The sequence below is a fragment of the Vanessa atalanta genome, chromosome 24 (genome assembly GCF_905147765.1).
Source record: "Vanessa atalanta chromosome 24, ilVanAtal1.2, whole genome shotgun sequence".
NCBI lineage: Eukaryota > Metazoa > Arthropoda > Insecta > Lepidoptera > Nymphalidae > Vanessa > Vanessa atalanta.
In genome coordinates, this window is record NC_061894.1 from 4,363,448 (window position 1) to 4,376,771 (window position 13,324).

The 13,324-nt window shown below is 33.9% G+C and overlaps 1 protein-coding gene across 4 annotated transcripts in view; it reads right to left on the bottom strand.

Moving 5' to 3' along the window:
• LOC125073613 (focal adhesion kinase 1) overlaps positions 1–13,324 on the bottom strand; it is a 163,998-nt gene that overhangs the window by 127,240 nt on the left and 23,434 nt on the right. The window contains exon 2 of one of the 4 annotated variants that reach the window (XM_047684513.1): positions 1,205–1,586. The exons of 2 other annotated variants lie outside the window; for them this stretch is intronic. In XM_047684513.1, the coding sequence (XP_047540469.1) occupies positions 1,205–1,272 (68 nt within the window). In that variant the 5' untranslated portion in view covers positions 1,273–1,586. Of the gene's footprint in view, positions 1–1,204; positions 1,587–13,324 lie in introns of those variants that run through there. One more of the 4 variants, XM_047684516.1, reaches the window with a different exon arrangement.

Here is a 13,324-nt window from a genome sequence, read left to right on the forward strand (position 1 = left end):
AATTGATTTTGATTACGTTTTAAGCATTTTCACCTTTTTACGAGTAAAATAAACACAATTCAACAATGTCAAAGTTCTTAGAAAAAAGCCTGTAAATATCCCACTGCTGGGCTAACTCCTCCTTTGCCACACATGTGTCAGACATTCACTGTAATTAAACATGCAATTCTCCTCTCGCTGCTTTCCTTGACCATCATACGAAATGAACTATAAAAATAAATTAAGCCATTCAGATTCAGTAGTACTTGCCTGGGTTTGAATACAGTCATCGGTTAAAATGCACGCGTTCGAACCACTGAGCCATTTCGGTTCGTTCAAAGTTCTTTCTAGTTCTTAATTCATTTTAGAATAGTTAAACGGTGAACGATCGCTCGTATTGTTGTATTAACTAATTGATGTCTACAATTTAACGAGAGCCAGTTAAAGTGGTACCGTCACGCGACAACATTAGGTAATATTCGTAGAACAAATAACCGTAATGGATACAATTTTATTTACATTTGTATGTAAATAATTTATGTTATACGAACCTTAATTAAATATTAACATAATATAGTGTAATGTATGATTTTAACTTGATACGATGTTGTCTTTAAGACCGATTTCGCTTATAGCCATACTCGAAGCAGACTAACCCACTGCGCAAAACATATTGTAGTCCGCAAGTGTATGTTCAAACACAAGAGCGATCTCTAGTCCAGTAGCTCTACATTTAATGGGACGGCAAAACCGAGGAAAAGAAAACTAAGCACAGAGTTTGAATCCAGAACCTCGGGATCTGCAGCGTTATAAACTAGCCACTATACCATCGAGGCAGACACATATATGTCGCATCCTCCACACGTTCGGACTCAGATCGCTCTTCCTCCATTACTTGGTGCTCAAATAAACCCGTCAATGGACTTCTCAATATCTTATTTTACGGAATAAAATAGGTAATAACAAATGAATGCATGACAGCTCCATCAAAAATGCAGTGTTGCCGTTTCGCAAAATCGATTCCATCCAATTGTCCACTTGACATTTCGATATCGAGAATTTATTAACTAGCAACACCGAGGCATAGTTCTTGATCGTATTAGAAAATGGCGTTGCTCGATCTCGACATATATAAATGCATCAACCGGAATATAGCAACATTTAAAATTGAAACGTCATACATGATTTTAAACGAATACGATCTTGGCTGAAATATAATACTTACGTTTCCAAATACTGGAAGACCCTGTACACCGGCTTCCTATACACCAGAAATCCATCGCAACGCTCCATGGTGACCAGATCCCAATTTCACTTTCACTTCACTTAACTTCACTTCATGGCCGTGTAAAAAAATCCGTCATGGCTAAACCTACTTAACGGCTAGTCGGTAAAAAATTAAGGCGTTCGTACACTAATAAAAAACGGTTACAAAATTCTAAGCTTGGTCCTTTAAGGGGATTTCGTTCTCGTTTAAGGCTTTTATAACGTTGTTATATTTGGTGTAGAAGCACTTTTAGTTCACTTAACTATGGTTTAACGCCCTTGGGCGATCACAGTTCGTTTTATTATATTTCGTTTTGGCAAATTTGTTTCGTTCGATTATTCTGAAAATAGAAATTCATCATTATTTTTTCATTATGTTTAAATAGTTTTTCGCTTAACGGTTTGTATATCCACTTATTTTCATGTCACGAGTATATTTTTTTAACCCATAAATAATTAAGATAGCACGTTTAATAAATTACCAGATAATGCCAATTTAAAATTAATTTCAAAAGCATCTGCTCCGTCCGGTGATGGAGTGTATTTCCGGTCGCGATAAATATATAATAAAAAAAAAAAACAAATGCCACCACAGCGGCGACAATAATGACGTTCACTATTCAAGGATTCGTGATTAAATATCCGCTGGACGGACAGCATAAAACATGCGTTAAATTAGGGTTGTCACAAAAAAAAAATTAAAAGAAGACGTAGGTGTTAAAGAGATTTTGTTATAAATAAACTTGGCAATGTATCGAAACGAAATTACACTAACTAATATCATTCAACAGTATTTTTATTTGTTTCGCCTTCACGTCTTTACTACTCAGGTGATCATGTTATTACAAGTTGTTAGGGGACAGAAATTGACGTAGGGTACCGTACCTAACACGTGGCCCCCTAACGCGCGGGCGCAGCTGTTGGCGGAAATTAGTTTTCAGATTAAAAATTAGGAGTGGTCGAAGTCTTTTCAATCTACATAGTGTAGCTAATCTATTCTTAAAGGAAGAATCTATTCCATTTGTCAAAATTACTAACAGTATTTTAAACGGGATATTTACCATGTTTTTTATTTTTATTTGTTGGAGCTCGATATTTCGACATTATCTACGAATGTCTTGTTCACGAGGTAATGAACTATTAATATTTTTCTCGTTCTTTCTATGGCAGTATAGAATGCTTTGAGATCGTTTCACTGATTTTAATTATTTATTATTTCAGTTACTGATAGTCGTATTATTATTTTGTAAGCCCTTTGAGTTTGTTGACGCATCAGTAGTTCCAATATCGCTGTTCGATACACTCCGTGAAATGTTTCGCTTTACGAATGTAATACCAGCACATTTGCGCCATATCTGTATTTAAAAAAATAAACAATGTTATAATTCTTCTACGTGTGTATCTACCCGCATTGAAATCGCGTGGCAGAATAACCTACTAAACTCTTACTTAAAAGGGAGAGAAGGCCTTAGCCCAGCCTCATCCTAAAGATACAATAACTAAATGTAAATAAAATTAAAAGCAAAAATATTAAATTAAAATGTATATCAAGAGTGCTCATTGAATATTTCAATTACCGCAATATACGCTGAACTTTACAATGTCGAGGCGTGCATTCTGTATCCTAAATATGCGCCTGCGCCGGAAACAGGCGTCACGCGCGCCACCTGTCGTCGCGAATACTAACACGGCCGCAGAACAATGACCCGTCTGCACAGTTACCTGGCAGACAATATTCAATGGAATTCGTTTGATGCATAATGCAATCGATAATAATTCATTTCACAAACATTACAATCGACAAGTTTTGTGATTGTGGTAACAACGACACATTTAACTTTCATTTACATACCGAATATTTCAGATACCAACAACTGACTCAGAACAAAACAGATATAATTGAATTCAGAACATTCTGCTGATTTTAATATTTAAAAAACTATATTCTTGCCAAATTGTACCTCGAAAATCAGACATAAACAATCCCCCCCCTCTATAATTTATATATATATATATATATGAAACTATATGAAATAAAATAGCTTCGTAAAGCTTCATAAAAATCAGAAGAGAATTTATGCCAGTAGACAAATCAGCTCATATTTTAGATCCAATTTATGTACGAAATCACCGAACCTATCGTTTAACACTGAGATTAAATTGAAGCCGTCCCGCGATCACGACGCCGACAAACTTGGAGGAGTTGGAGAAAATGTTGACTAAATGGCTTTAGATTAAAGAGAATTCACGCTAATGAAAGACCGCCGACCGAAACGCTACTTCGAAACTTTTCTAAATCAAGATTTACTGCTATTCAAACGTTTGCAAAGCAGTAATATTTAAAAAAAAAAAAATTAAAAATAAAGTAACAACCCGTAAAGTGTTACCCCTTGCTGGGGTAAAACATCCACGTATAAAGCAAAGTCGGGAAGCTTATTCTACCACGCTAATCCAAAGCGGATTGGTGGATTCACATGTGTTAGAAATTCATTCCACTCATACAGATCTTCTTATGATATTTTCCTTAATCGCACTACAATTATAAACGCAAATTAAGCAGAAATTCAAAGTTGCTTGCCTTGATTTGAGCCCACAAACTTTGCTTAAGATCCAATGTGCCGTCTCAGCTAAATTAAATAAAGAAATATCTTTTGAAAGAATTAATCATTGAACACGTCAATCATTTTATAAACAGCCGTTGAGATGATAATAAATAAATCATCATCGGAATCAATAAAAGACGCTCCAAATTCCGGACAAGTTGTAAACTATCAAACATCTAGGTTATTAGAACTAGCATAATTGCAAGAGAAAACCGGAGTAAAAGACATCTCGTCTGTTCCGTACGTTGGCGTCGATCCAAGAGATTGTTGAAGCAAAGGAATAGATCAAACAAGCAAGCGCAGCCTTGCAAAATATTAGCGTTTCACACGCGATCACGTGACTCGCTTTATACAGTTCATGATAATGGAAGCAGTTGAAACGTTTGACGTATAAAAAATTGAAACGTACCGTGAAACGTGAGCGACTATTTTAATCTACACTGTGTATCAGTTGTCAGTCACTCATGACAATAGTAGAAAGTGTTATGGCACTAGCATATTGGTCAAATGATATAATCAATCTTGATACTTGAATATTTAGTAAATATCTAATTTAGTATTATATTATCAGCTGACAGCGTGACAAACCATACAATTTCTGTCAAAGTCTAAAGATTTTCTGGTGATATATTTTTTTTTACCGCATAATGAGACAAATTTTAAGTAATTTTTCTAATTCAAATGTTAGTGAAGCTCACCCTCAATTAACCTGTTTTGATAAGCACGTTAAAGCCATCTGTATCCTCTCAGTTGGTAATAATTACGAATATATTATTTTAATTACATATTTACCTCAAACGGGTCGCCGCTTCTTCACATATCATATAGATTATTTAGTGAAAATTCTAAGGAAATCAAAAGCCTTCATTAATAGTGACATACCCGGCGTCCCTTTAATTTGCAGCCAATCAAGTCTGCGCATTAATTAACGACTATTCGACCCCATTAACGCGTTACAGCAGTTGATGTAAACAAGGCCCGCTGTCTAGCAATCAGAGTTCAATGAACCCAGGGCTAATGACTCTATATAAAATTGCCACTAGTTAAGTTCCCGTTACGTCGACTATGTTTGTCGACATTTCATATTTGAACAATATGAGTCATTTGACAAGGTCGTGCGATGAATTCTTGAATTATAGATCAAGATTTGCATTCATTAGACTTGCCACGTCGTCGTTGGTAAGCTGTTCATCATATTACGGTTCGACAGAAAATAATTGCGGATGTTATTACGTCAATTTATGTATCAAGACTATTTTTATTTCATTAATAATAATATCACACATTTATTATTATTTACAAGGAAAGTGAGACAAAAGTCTGTAGAGCAAATACAAATATATTTGATGAGCGTAAAAACCAACTATCCATACGATTCAAATTATTTATTCAATATAGAAGTTTACATATTGATAGTTTATTTGGTACCCAATTTTATAAACGGTTAACAAAATTGCGATTCACAAGAATGATATCATTTATGAAATGACTAATTTTTTATCTGCAAGATTTTACAAAAAGTATCGCAAGTCAAAATTAAATGCATAACTACAATACCCTCATTATTTTTGTGAGTACGTACTTATGTACGTAATTCAAAAGTTTCAGTATTATACAACTTCACTTTTTGGTCTTAAAATTATTCGTAGATATAATGATTAAATAACTAAACACGCTATATATAGTTCTGTACATCATGTTTTTTTTTATGTAAATGTAATTAATATCTCCTAAACATTGAATGCTAAAAATATATCATAATTCTAATCAATCAGACTCATAAAATGTAATGTCAAGATAAGTTTGAAATTTGTTCGAGCATAAGAGACCAAGTTAGGAGAAGCTAATTGAGAAACTGTAGATCATTAATTAACGCCAATTTTCTCTGCTTTCAACTTCACCATCGAGTACGTGCGAATCGATATTACATAGCGACGCCGAGCTAGATAATAAGATAGCTGATTTATTGGACTATTATATCTCAATTTGTAAATATAAAAGTTCTGATACAGCAACATTTTTATCACAAAAAAGTACCTACTTAATTTTAACATTAAACATTTTTTTTTAAAAAAGGCATGCTGAGGTACCATTCTATACAGCCCAGTAGCAAGAACACGCGAATCTTCATCGAAGATTGCAGATCAAGTTGTATCCTTCTTGATGGTGAAGTGAGGAATCCTGCACGAGTCAGATAAAATCCTTCGTCATGTTGCATTAGAGCAAATTGGTAGAATAATCTCGAAGCCTCGCATGAGGAGAAGTGAACATTAACATGTTAATTTAAAATACATTATCTAATAACAATAACAATGAAGGTGTTATGTTGAAATATGCAATAAGCTAGTCTCAAATGAATATGACGCTAGAATAGCATCGTTCCACTGGAAATGCGATATGATTCTAATCACCCTTTATTCAAGTCTAGCCGACCGATACGCGTTGTAAAATGAGGTTTCTATTTTGTCTCTATTTTCCGAGATGAAACTCAAGTCTTTTCCTTTGCATTCTAGCTTAGCTGGCACCGTAGCGCGGTTCCCTCGGGAGTCGCTCGCTATAAAATAATAATACGTTCCTAAGAGGAACATTATACATTTTTATGGACGATGAAATAATATAAGATATTCATTTTATAAAAACTTTTTTATATAATATTAAAATCTAAGGAAATAACAACATTCATTCGGATTGCATAGATTGTAAGGTGTAATGAGTGTTCATTAATCTATGTATCGAATAGTTCGACATTAAGTATACAAAGTAATAAAATATTTTAATTGTGTTAAGAACTGAACTATGTACAAATAAAAATTTAAAATAGTTACTGTACATAATGACCGCGTGGAATGGTGGCAAGAATGCCACCAGCATTTCCCCGTTGAATCGTAATTTCAATCCTCTGGGCAAAAAATGAACCAGCCCTTCTGTCACCAGTGGAGGCATTAGGTGTCATACTTTTAACGAAGGTTACTAATAATATTATACTTAAAATCCACTTCTTAATTTGTGGTGGGAATAGTAAGCGGTAGAAGGAGAAAGTATTACTTCACGCACATATTGACCAGATATGTTGGGGGGGGTGTCTTTTTCTGTAAGGGTCAACGTGAATATAAATTGTCACGATGATAAATTTTGAGTAATTGAGACTTGAATATAAATTAAACAAACAAATTCACCATAAAGAAATATAAGTAAAAACGATGTTCAAAATTTTTTCAATCACGTCGACCATTTTCAAAGGAAAATAGCTAAATTCGCAGTACAGACCGCTTCACCCGTTTTCTGAGACGAAGTGTTATCATAGATAACTTCCAAACTCAGATTGCTACTGAGAATTTCTAAGGGTAAGATCTCATTACTAAATAGCCAAACCCAATTTCAAGTCAGTTACCAAAAAAATTAATTATTATAAACAATATATTTAAACTCAGATACTATTCTACTAGTTTCCGCCTGCGGTTTCAGCCCCATATGAAGAGGGAGGTCAGCTGTTATGTATGTACCTTATGCTATATCCTTTTCCGTATTCCTCATAACATGTACGCAAAATTTGACGTTTATCGATTTATCAGCGAAGTCGTGAGAGCTTATCAAATTCACTTTCGCTTTTATAATATTAACTAGCTGAACCTGACGGTTTACCCGCGCGAAATTTATAAAACACAAACTTCTAACCCCCGTTTTACCCCCTCAGGTGTGTGTGGAGTTTCGTAAAATCCGTTCATAGCTGATGTCTACACCCTATAAGGAACCTACCTGGCGAAATTCAAGTTTGTAGGTGTTATAGTTTCTGATTTCGTTATGCGCTTATAGATTACGATGCTATATTAAACAGTATACAAGATATTACAATGCTATCATGTACAATACCTACAAATCCCATCACCTAGTCGGTCGTTATCAGTTGAATCACATCGCGTCGATGTAGACACGTCCGTTGGCCATGTGTGTAGACTATCTAGACGGCGCTATGTAATGAATGGACCACATTACTCATTCAAGCAGAGAAATCGATACGGCATATCACGCTCTAGTCCAATAGTTCTTTCTTAGTTATAGTACACGAATAGCATATAATACCACAACATACTTAAGCGAAATTGTTTTAGAATTTCGATCCTAAATTATTCCTGACTAACGAAAGTGAGTTCGTTCATTTGTTTTTTGTTACGCTTTCACGTGCAAAACTAGTTTGACTATGATTAGATGTTAATGTGTAAAAAGTAAAATACAAATATTGACAAAGTTAGTACAATTAATTAAGTAGGAGTACTTTTAAGAGAGGAGCCGACATTTTTGCAACCAATGACATTCCTCGGTGAATGAAGCGATGTCTGGTCTCGAATACCGTTAAGTTCAGGTCTGAGTGTAATTGTTCGGAATACACCGACCCGAAAGATCCGAAAACTCGCTAAGATGATTTCGGTTCATATAAAATAAATGGACAGGAAATGTTGTATGGAGATAAAAGCTAAACAAAAATAGAACCGCCATAATAAATGACCTCAAAACCTCAAAACGGCTTTATACATTGACAATGCCGAAACAATTACGAGGTGATGACTACAGTACAAAAAGTCAACGAGCACTTCTACAATGTCACATCGCTCGCGTTGTTAAATTACTGATGATTATTGCGGAAATGCAATTGAAAAAGGCGGTGACGAATTAAATCTTTTTGTAAACATTGCCTCAAATTCGCCAATGGAATTCGTAATGGCAGGACGTCGTTCAAATAAAACTTGCAAGCGCACATGTGTTCCCTTTAATTTAAACTTAACAACATCGAACATGCCGAGACGGCCCAGTGGTTAGAAAACGTGCATCTTAACCGATGATTTCGGGTTCAAACCCAGGCAAGCACCACTGCATTTTTATGTGCTTAATTTGTGTTTATAATTCATCTCGTGCTCGGCGGTGAAGGAAAACATCGTGAGAAAACCTGGATGTGTCTAATTTCAACGAAATTCTGTCACATGTGTATTCCACCAACCCGCGCTGGAGCAGCGTGATGGAATATGCTGCAAACCTTCTCCTCAAAGGGAGAGGAGAGATTTATAGGCTGTTAATGTAATGTAAAAAAAAAAAACATCGAACATGACCAAAATAATACTTTTCAAATAATCAGTGTAGATTGTTAAACTTGATACCGAACATATTCATTACGATCTAACAAAATCATTGCGAACAAAACGAATGGATATACAATTATACTCTGTTATTCGAGAACATAAAGCTATCGCACATTCGCCGCGAGCTATGCTATTATATAAACAACTAAATGCACAAAAAAAGTCAAAAAGGAAAACGGACCAGACTTTATTTTAAATAAAAACTTAGTCTTTGGACAGGAGTATAATTTCCAATCAGTATACACATACTTAAAACAATTTCATGTAAAAATTGGTTTGAACATTAGGTCACTAACTTTGTCACAGGATTGGGTGTTTTTATATCCCCATATGTTTTAATTGGCAGATACGATAATACTTGTGTCGTGTACATACAAGGTTACTTTCTGTTTTAAAAATTATTACCAAGATTTTTTAAATTAATTTATTAACGTTTAGTCTACATTCATGAGATCCAATGAAAATATAGAGTAAATTTGAAAATCTTTTGAACTTTACTAAATAGAACGAGATTCATTCGAGGTAAATTTTCATTTCCCCCTATCGCATCAGGAAATAAACAAAAAATATCACATTAAATATTTTAGTATACAATACCAAACGTAACAAAACGTGGAAGCGAAGAACGTGATACGACACGAAACGAACATAATCCATCAGACGACGCGGTAGATAACGAATGCGATACTATAGTTTGTGAAACAATATGGGAAGTATGAAAAATATTGGCAAACAAAATACGAGTATATAAAACGATATCACGAATGTTCTAGCTTAACTGGTCAGTTATTTATATTTGTAATACTTAAATGGAGTTTTCCTTTTTTATTATTCGTGTTTTGTTCCTTTATACCATATTTCAGAAGTTATTGGTTAGTGTGTTAATGATACAAAATATTCAATGGTGTAAATAGTCATATCAAAATCAAAATATACTTTATTCAAGTAGGCTTTTACAAGCACTTTTGAATCGTCATTTAACAAACTATTTAAAGTAAAGCTACCACCGGTTCGGAATGTAGATTCTACCGAGAAGAACCGGCAAGAAACTCAGAGTTACTCTTTTTTAATTTGTACTAATGGTGGTTTCTGATGAATTTGAAAAACATTATAGAGGCTAAATTGTTTATAGGTGATGTTTATATTTTAAAATTAGAACAGAAGAATCTAATAAAAAAAATAAAAGCATTGTTACAATATATTTATAGATGAATAGTGCAGTAAATAAAACATATTATACTGATACATCGAATGACGTTCACGATGATACAAACAGTATTATTTTGTTTACAAACGTAGCAGCAGTTTTGTACAGTGCCCTATAAAAGGATCTGGGGCTCAAACATGAAAGCACGATACGGCACGTGTTTACGTTACGAATACACGAACTCTCAAATAGACTGAAAAATACGATGCGCAAACTTTTCTTAACGATTATACGAACTCCTTTGAAATACGTTGCACTGAAAATATAAAATATTATACTTGTGAATTTAAAGTAAAAAAAAAAAGTTGCAGCCTTTAAACGGGCAAAATTTTCTTCTTGTTCTAATGCATGTTAGTGGAATACATATGTGGCAGATTTTGTCCGAAACATGGCGGTTTTTTTGTCGAGACGAATTATAGGAAATTAGGCAAATGGTAATTAACATCAAACAATGATGTTCTGTTTTCTAGTCCATATTGGCTTTTGTGGATTTAACAACCAAAATATTTACAGTCGAATATTATTTACAGAAAAAATATTACAAGCGGTTGAAACGCTGAAATTTTCCACTTTAACGCAAAAATGGTCGCACTCTCGCCAACTGTGAGCGAGTGCTGTTCAAAGCAAAGAACCATTGTTGCTGTTAATTGGACATTTCATTGTTCCCTTGATTTTCCGTCAATCTGCTGAATGTTATCTAACTTTTATAACGAACGAAACAGATTCCATTGAATAAACTGAAAACATTTTACAATACCATATTCGATTCACAATTCGACTACGGATAATTATATACGAATCAAGACTATGCTACAAAATTTGACCTTATTATTAGATGTATTAAACTAGGATTAAAAATCCCAAGGTGTACTTATGGTTTGTTTGGAATAAATTAAGTTAAAAAGTATTCTTTGGAAGATATATATTTAGCAAAAGCTACATCTAGAGAAATATAATACATATATGTAATCATCCTCATGCCCATATCCCAATTTTACTTGGGGTCGGCACAGCACGTCTTCTTCTTCCATACTTCTCTGTCGGACGTCATCTCATAAGTAACATTCTTTCTAACCATTATCTTTCACACAATCCATCCATCGTTTCTTTGGTCGCCCGCTACCTCTATGTACATCCACGTCCATGCTCAAGACCTTCCTCACAACATGGTCCTCATATATAATACATATATGTATGTATAAGTTAAAAATTAGACCTAAGAAGACAATTCTTAGTAAATATATGGAAAATAATCTTTCAACTTAAATATAAACATGACTTAAACGAACGAACAACAACATAGAACCATTAAATGAAAACTCTACCGAGTCTTATAATTATTTTATTACTTAGTTATTATTTTAATGGAATATAATAATATAACAACAGTTTTATGTAGCTAAATGTTATACGCTTTAAAAAAGAATAATTATTATAAAACACGTTAAAATGAATAAAACATTAAATTGGACGAGACGAACGGTGTGAGTTTTTCAAAATGGCGCAATTGACGATGCGGAGAACAATGGTCGCAATTTGTTGAAATTACCGCCGACTGGGTAAATTCGCCTTTCGCACCAGGAGATTGTCGCTTATAAATTACACGAAAACTTCGCTCCAAATACGCATTTGATATACATATATCCTTCATCATCCAGCCACACGACATTTAATTACAACCTAAAGTCGCAATTGAAAATTATATTACATATTTATCGAAGAGCTTTATGCGTATTCTTTTTTTTATTTTTTCATCTTTCTAGTCTCCACAGGAGTGTTATCGGTGCCCGTGTATTCTTCTATAATTTGAGTTTATTAGTTTGACTTTCCTGCACTTTTTATTTCTAATATTAAGAATTTTTGCGTTCCGTTATTATTATTAAAATATACGTTATAGCATACAGCACGTATAAGCCTGTAGTCCAGCTTAAAATCCAATGACTTTTTATATTTCCATTTCGTTTGTTTTTTGCTCCCATACAATAACCAGGTTTTACTAAGCGTAACTTCATTCTTATCATACATACGCATTTATAAAATACCTCGAAAATAAATACATAAAACTGCATATACTTCTATGAATATTAAGTCTCATTTTTTATCAATGTTTTAATAGATTAGATTCGAATTTCGAACACTGAACCACCAATAATCAGAATTTAATTTATATTTAGGCTATAAGATATATAATTGAAAATTTAACTAGAATATTTTCTTAAATGTTTGGAACACGAAAGGCTAAAGTGTTGCAGACTCTATCTCGCAGTGTGTAGTCAGTCTTGACGAGTCTCGAGTATCGTTCGCAGTCTAAAGGAATTAATTTCTCAAGAGACACCACTGCAATACTCATTTGCAGTTTCTGCTAATGCATCTAAGATACTATAATTTCATTGTAAAGTCTGTCGCGGAAATGTCGATATACATTCTAAAATTCAATTTAACGAAAATTGTATAAACAGCGTTAGCGTCTTTCTAGGAAAAACATTACTATAAAATACTTTACCGAAAGGAACCGATATAATCGAGTAGTTAGGACAACTTATATTTATAACCGTTATATTTATATACTTAATTGCTGATTATAATTTATTTCATATTGGGCAATGAACGAAAACAACCCAAGTCAAATTTTACAAAGATCGGATGAGTATGAGCCACATACTTAGTAGTAGGGCTTTGTGCAAGTCCGACTAGGTAAACCACCCACTCATCAGATATTCTGTCGCCAAGCAGCAATATTTGAAGGGAGAGTGAGGCAGTGTAACTACGAGCTCAAGGGATATAACATCTTAGTTCCCAAGGTTTGTGGCGCATTGGCGATAAGGGATAGGTAATATTTCTAACAGCACCAATGTTTATAGGCGGTGGTGACCACTTAACATCAGGTGGCCTATTTGCCGGTCCGCCTGTATATTACATAAATAAAAAATACAAAAAAGCGTATCCACTCACCCGCAATAAAACTGTTGGGACCTCTAAACCTCAAAGGACATATACTTTTAGGTTAACTTTTAGATATAAAAGGTTTTACTTATTAATTTTACCAAAAAAGTACACTTTAAACCGATTAAAAGTCATAACGTTTCATGTATTAAATTCGTGGAGTATCCATCGAGAGGAAAGAGTTAATAAAAGAC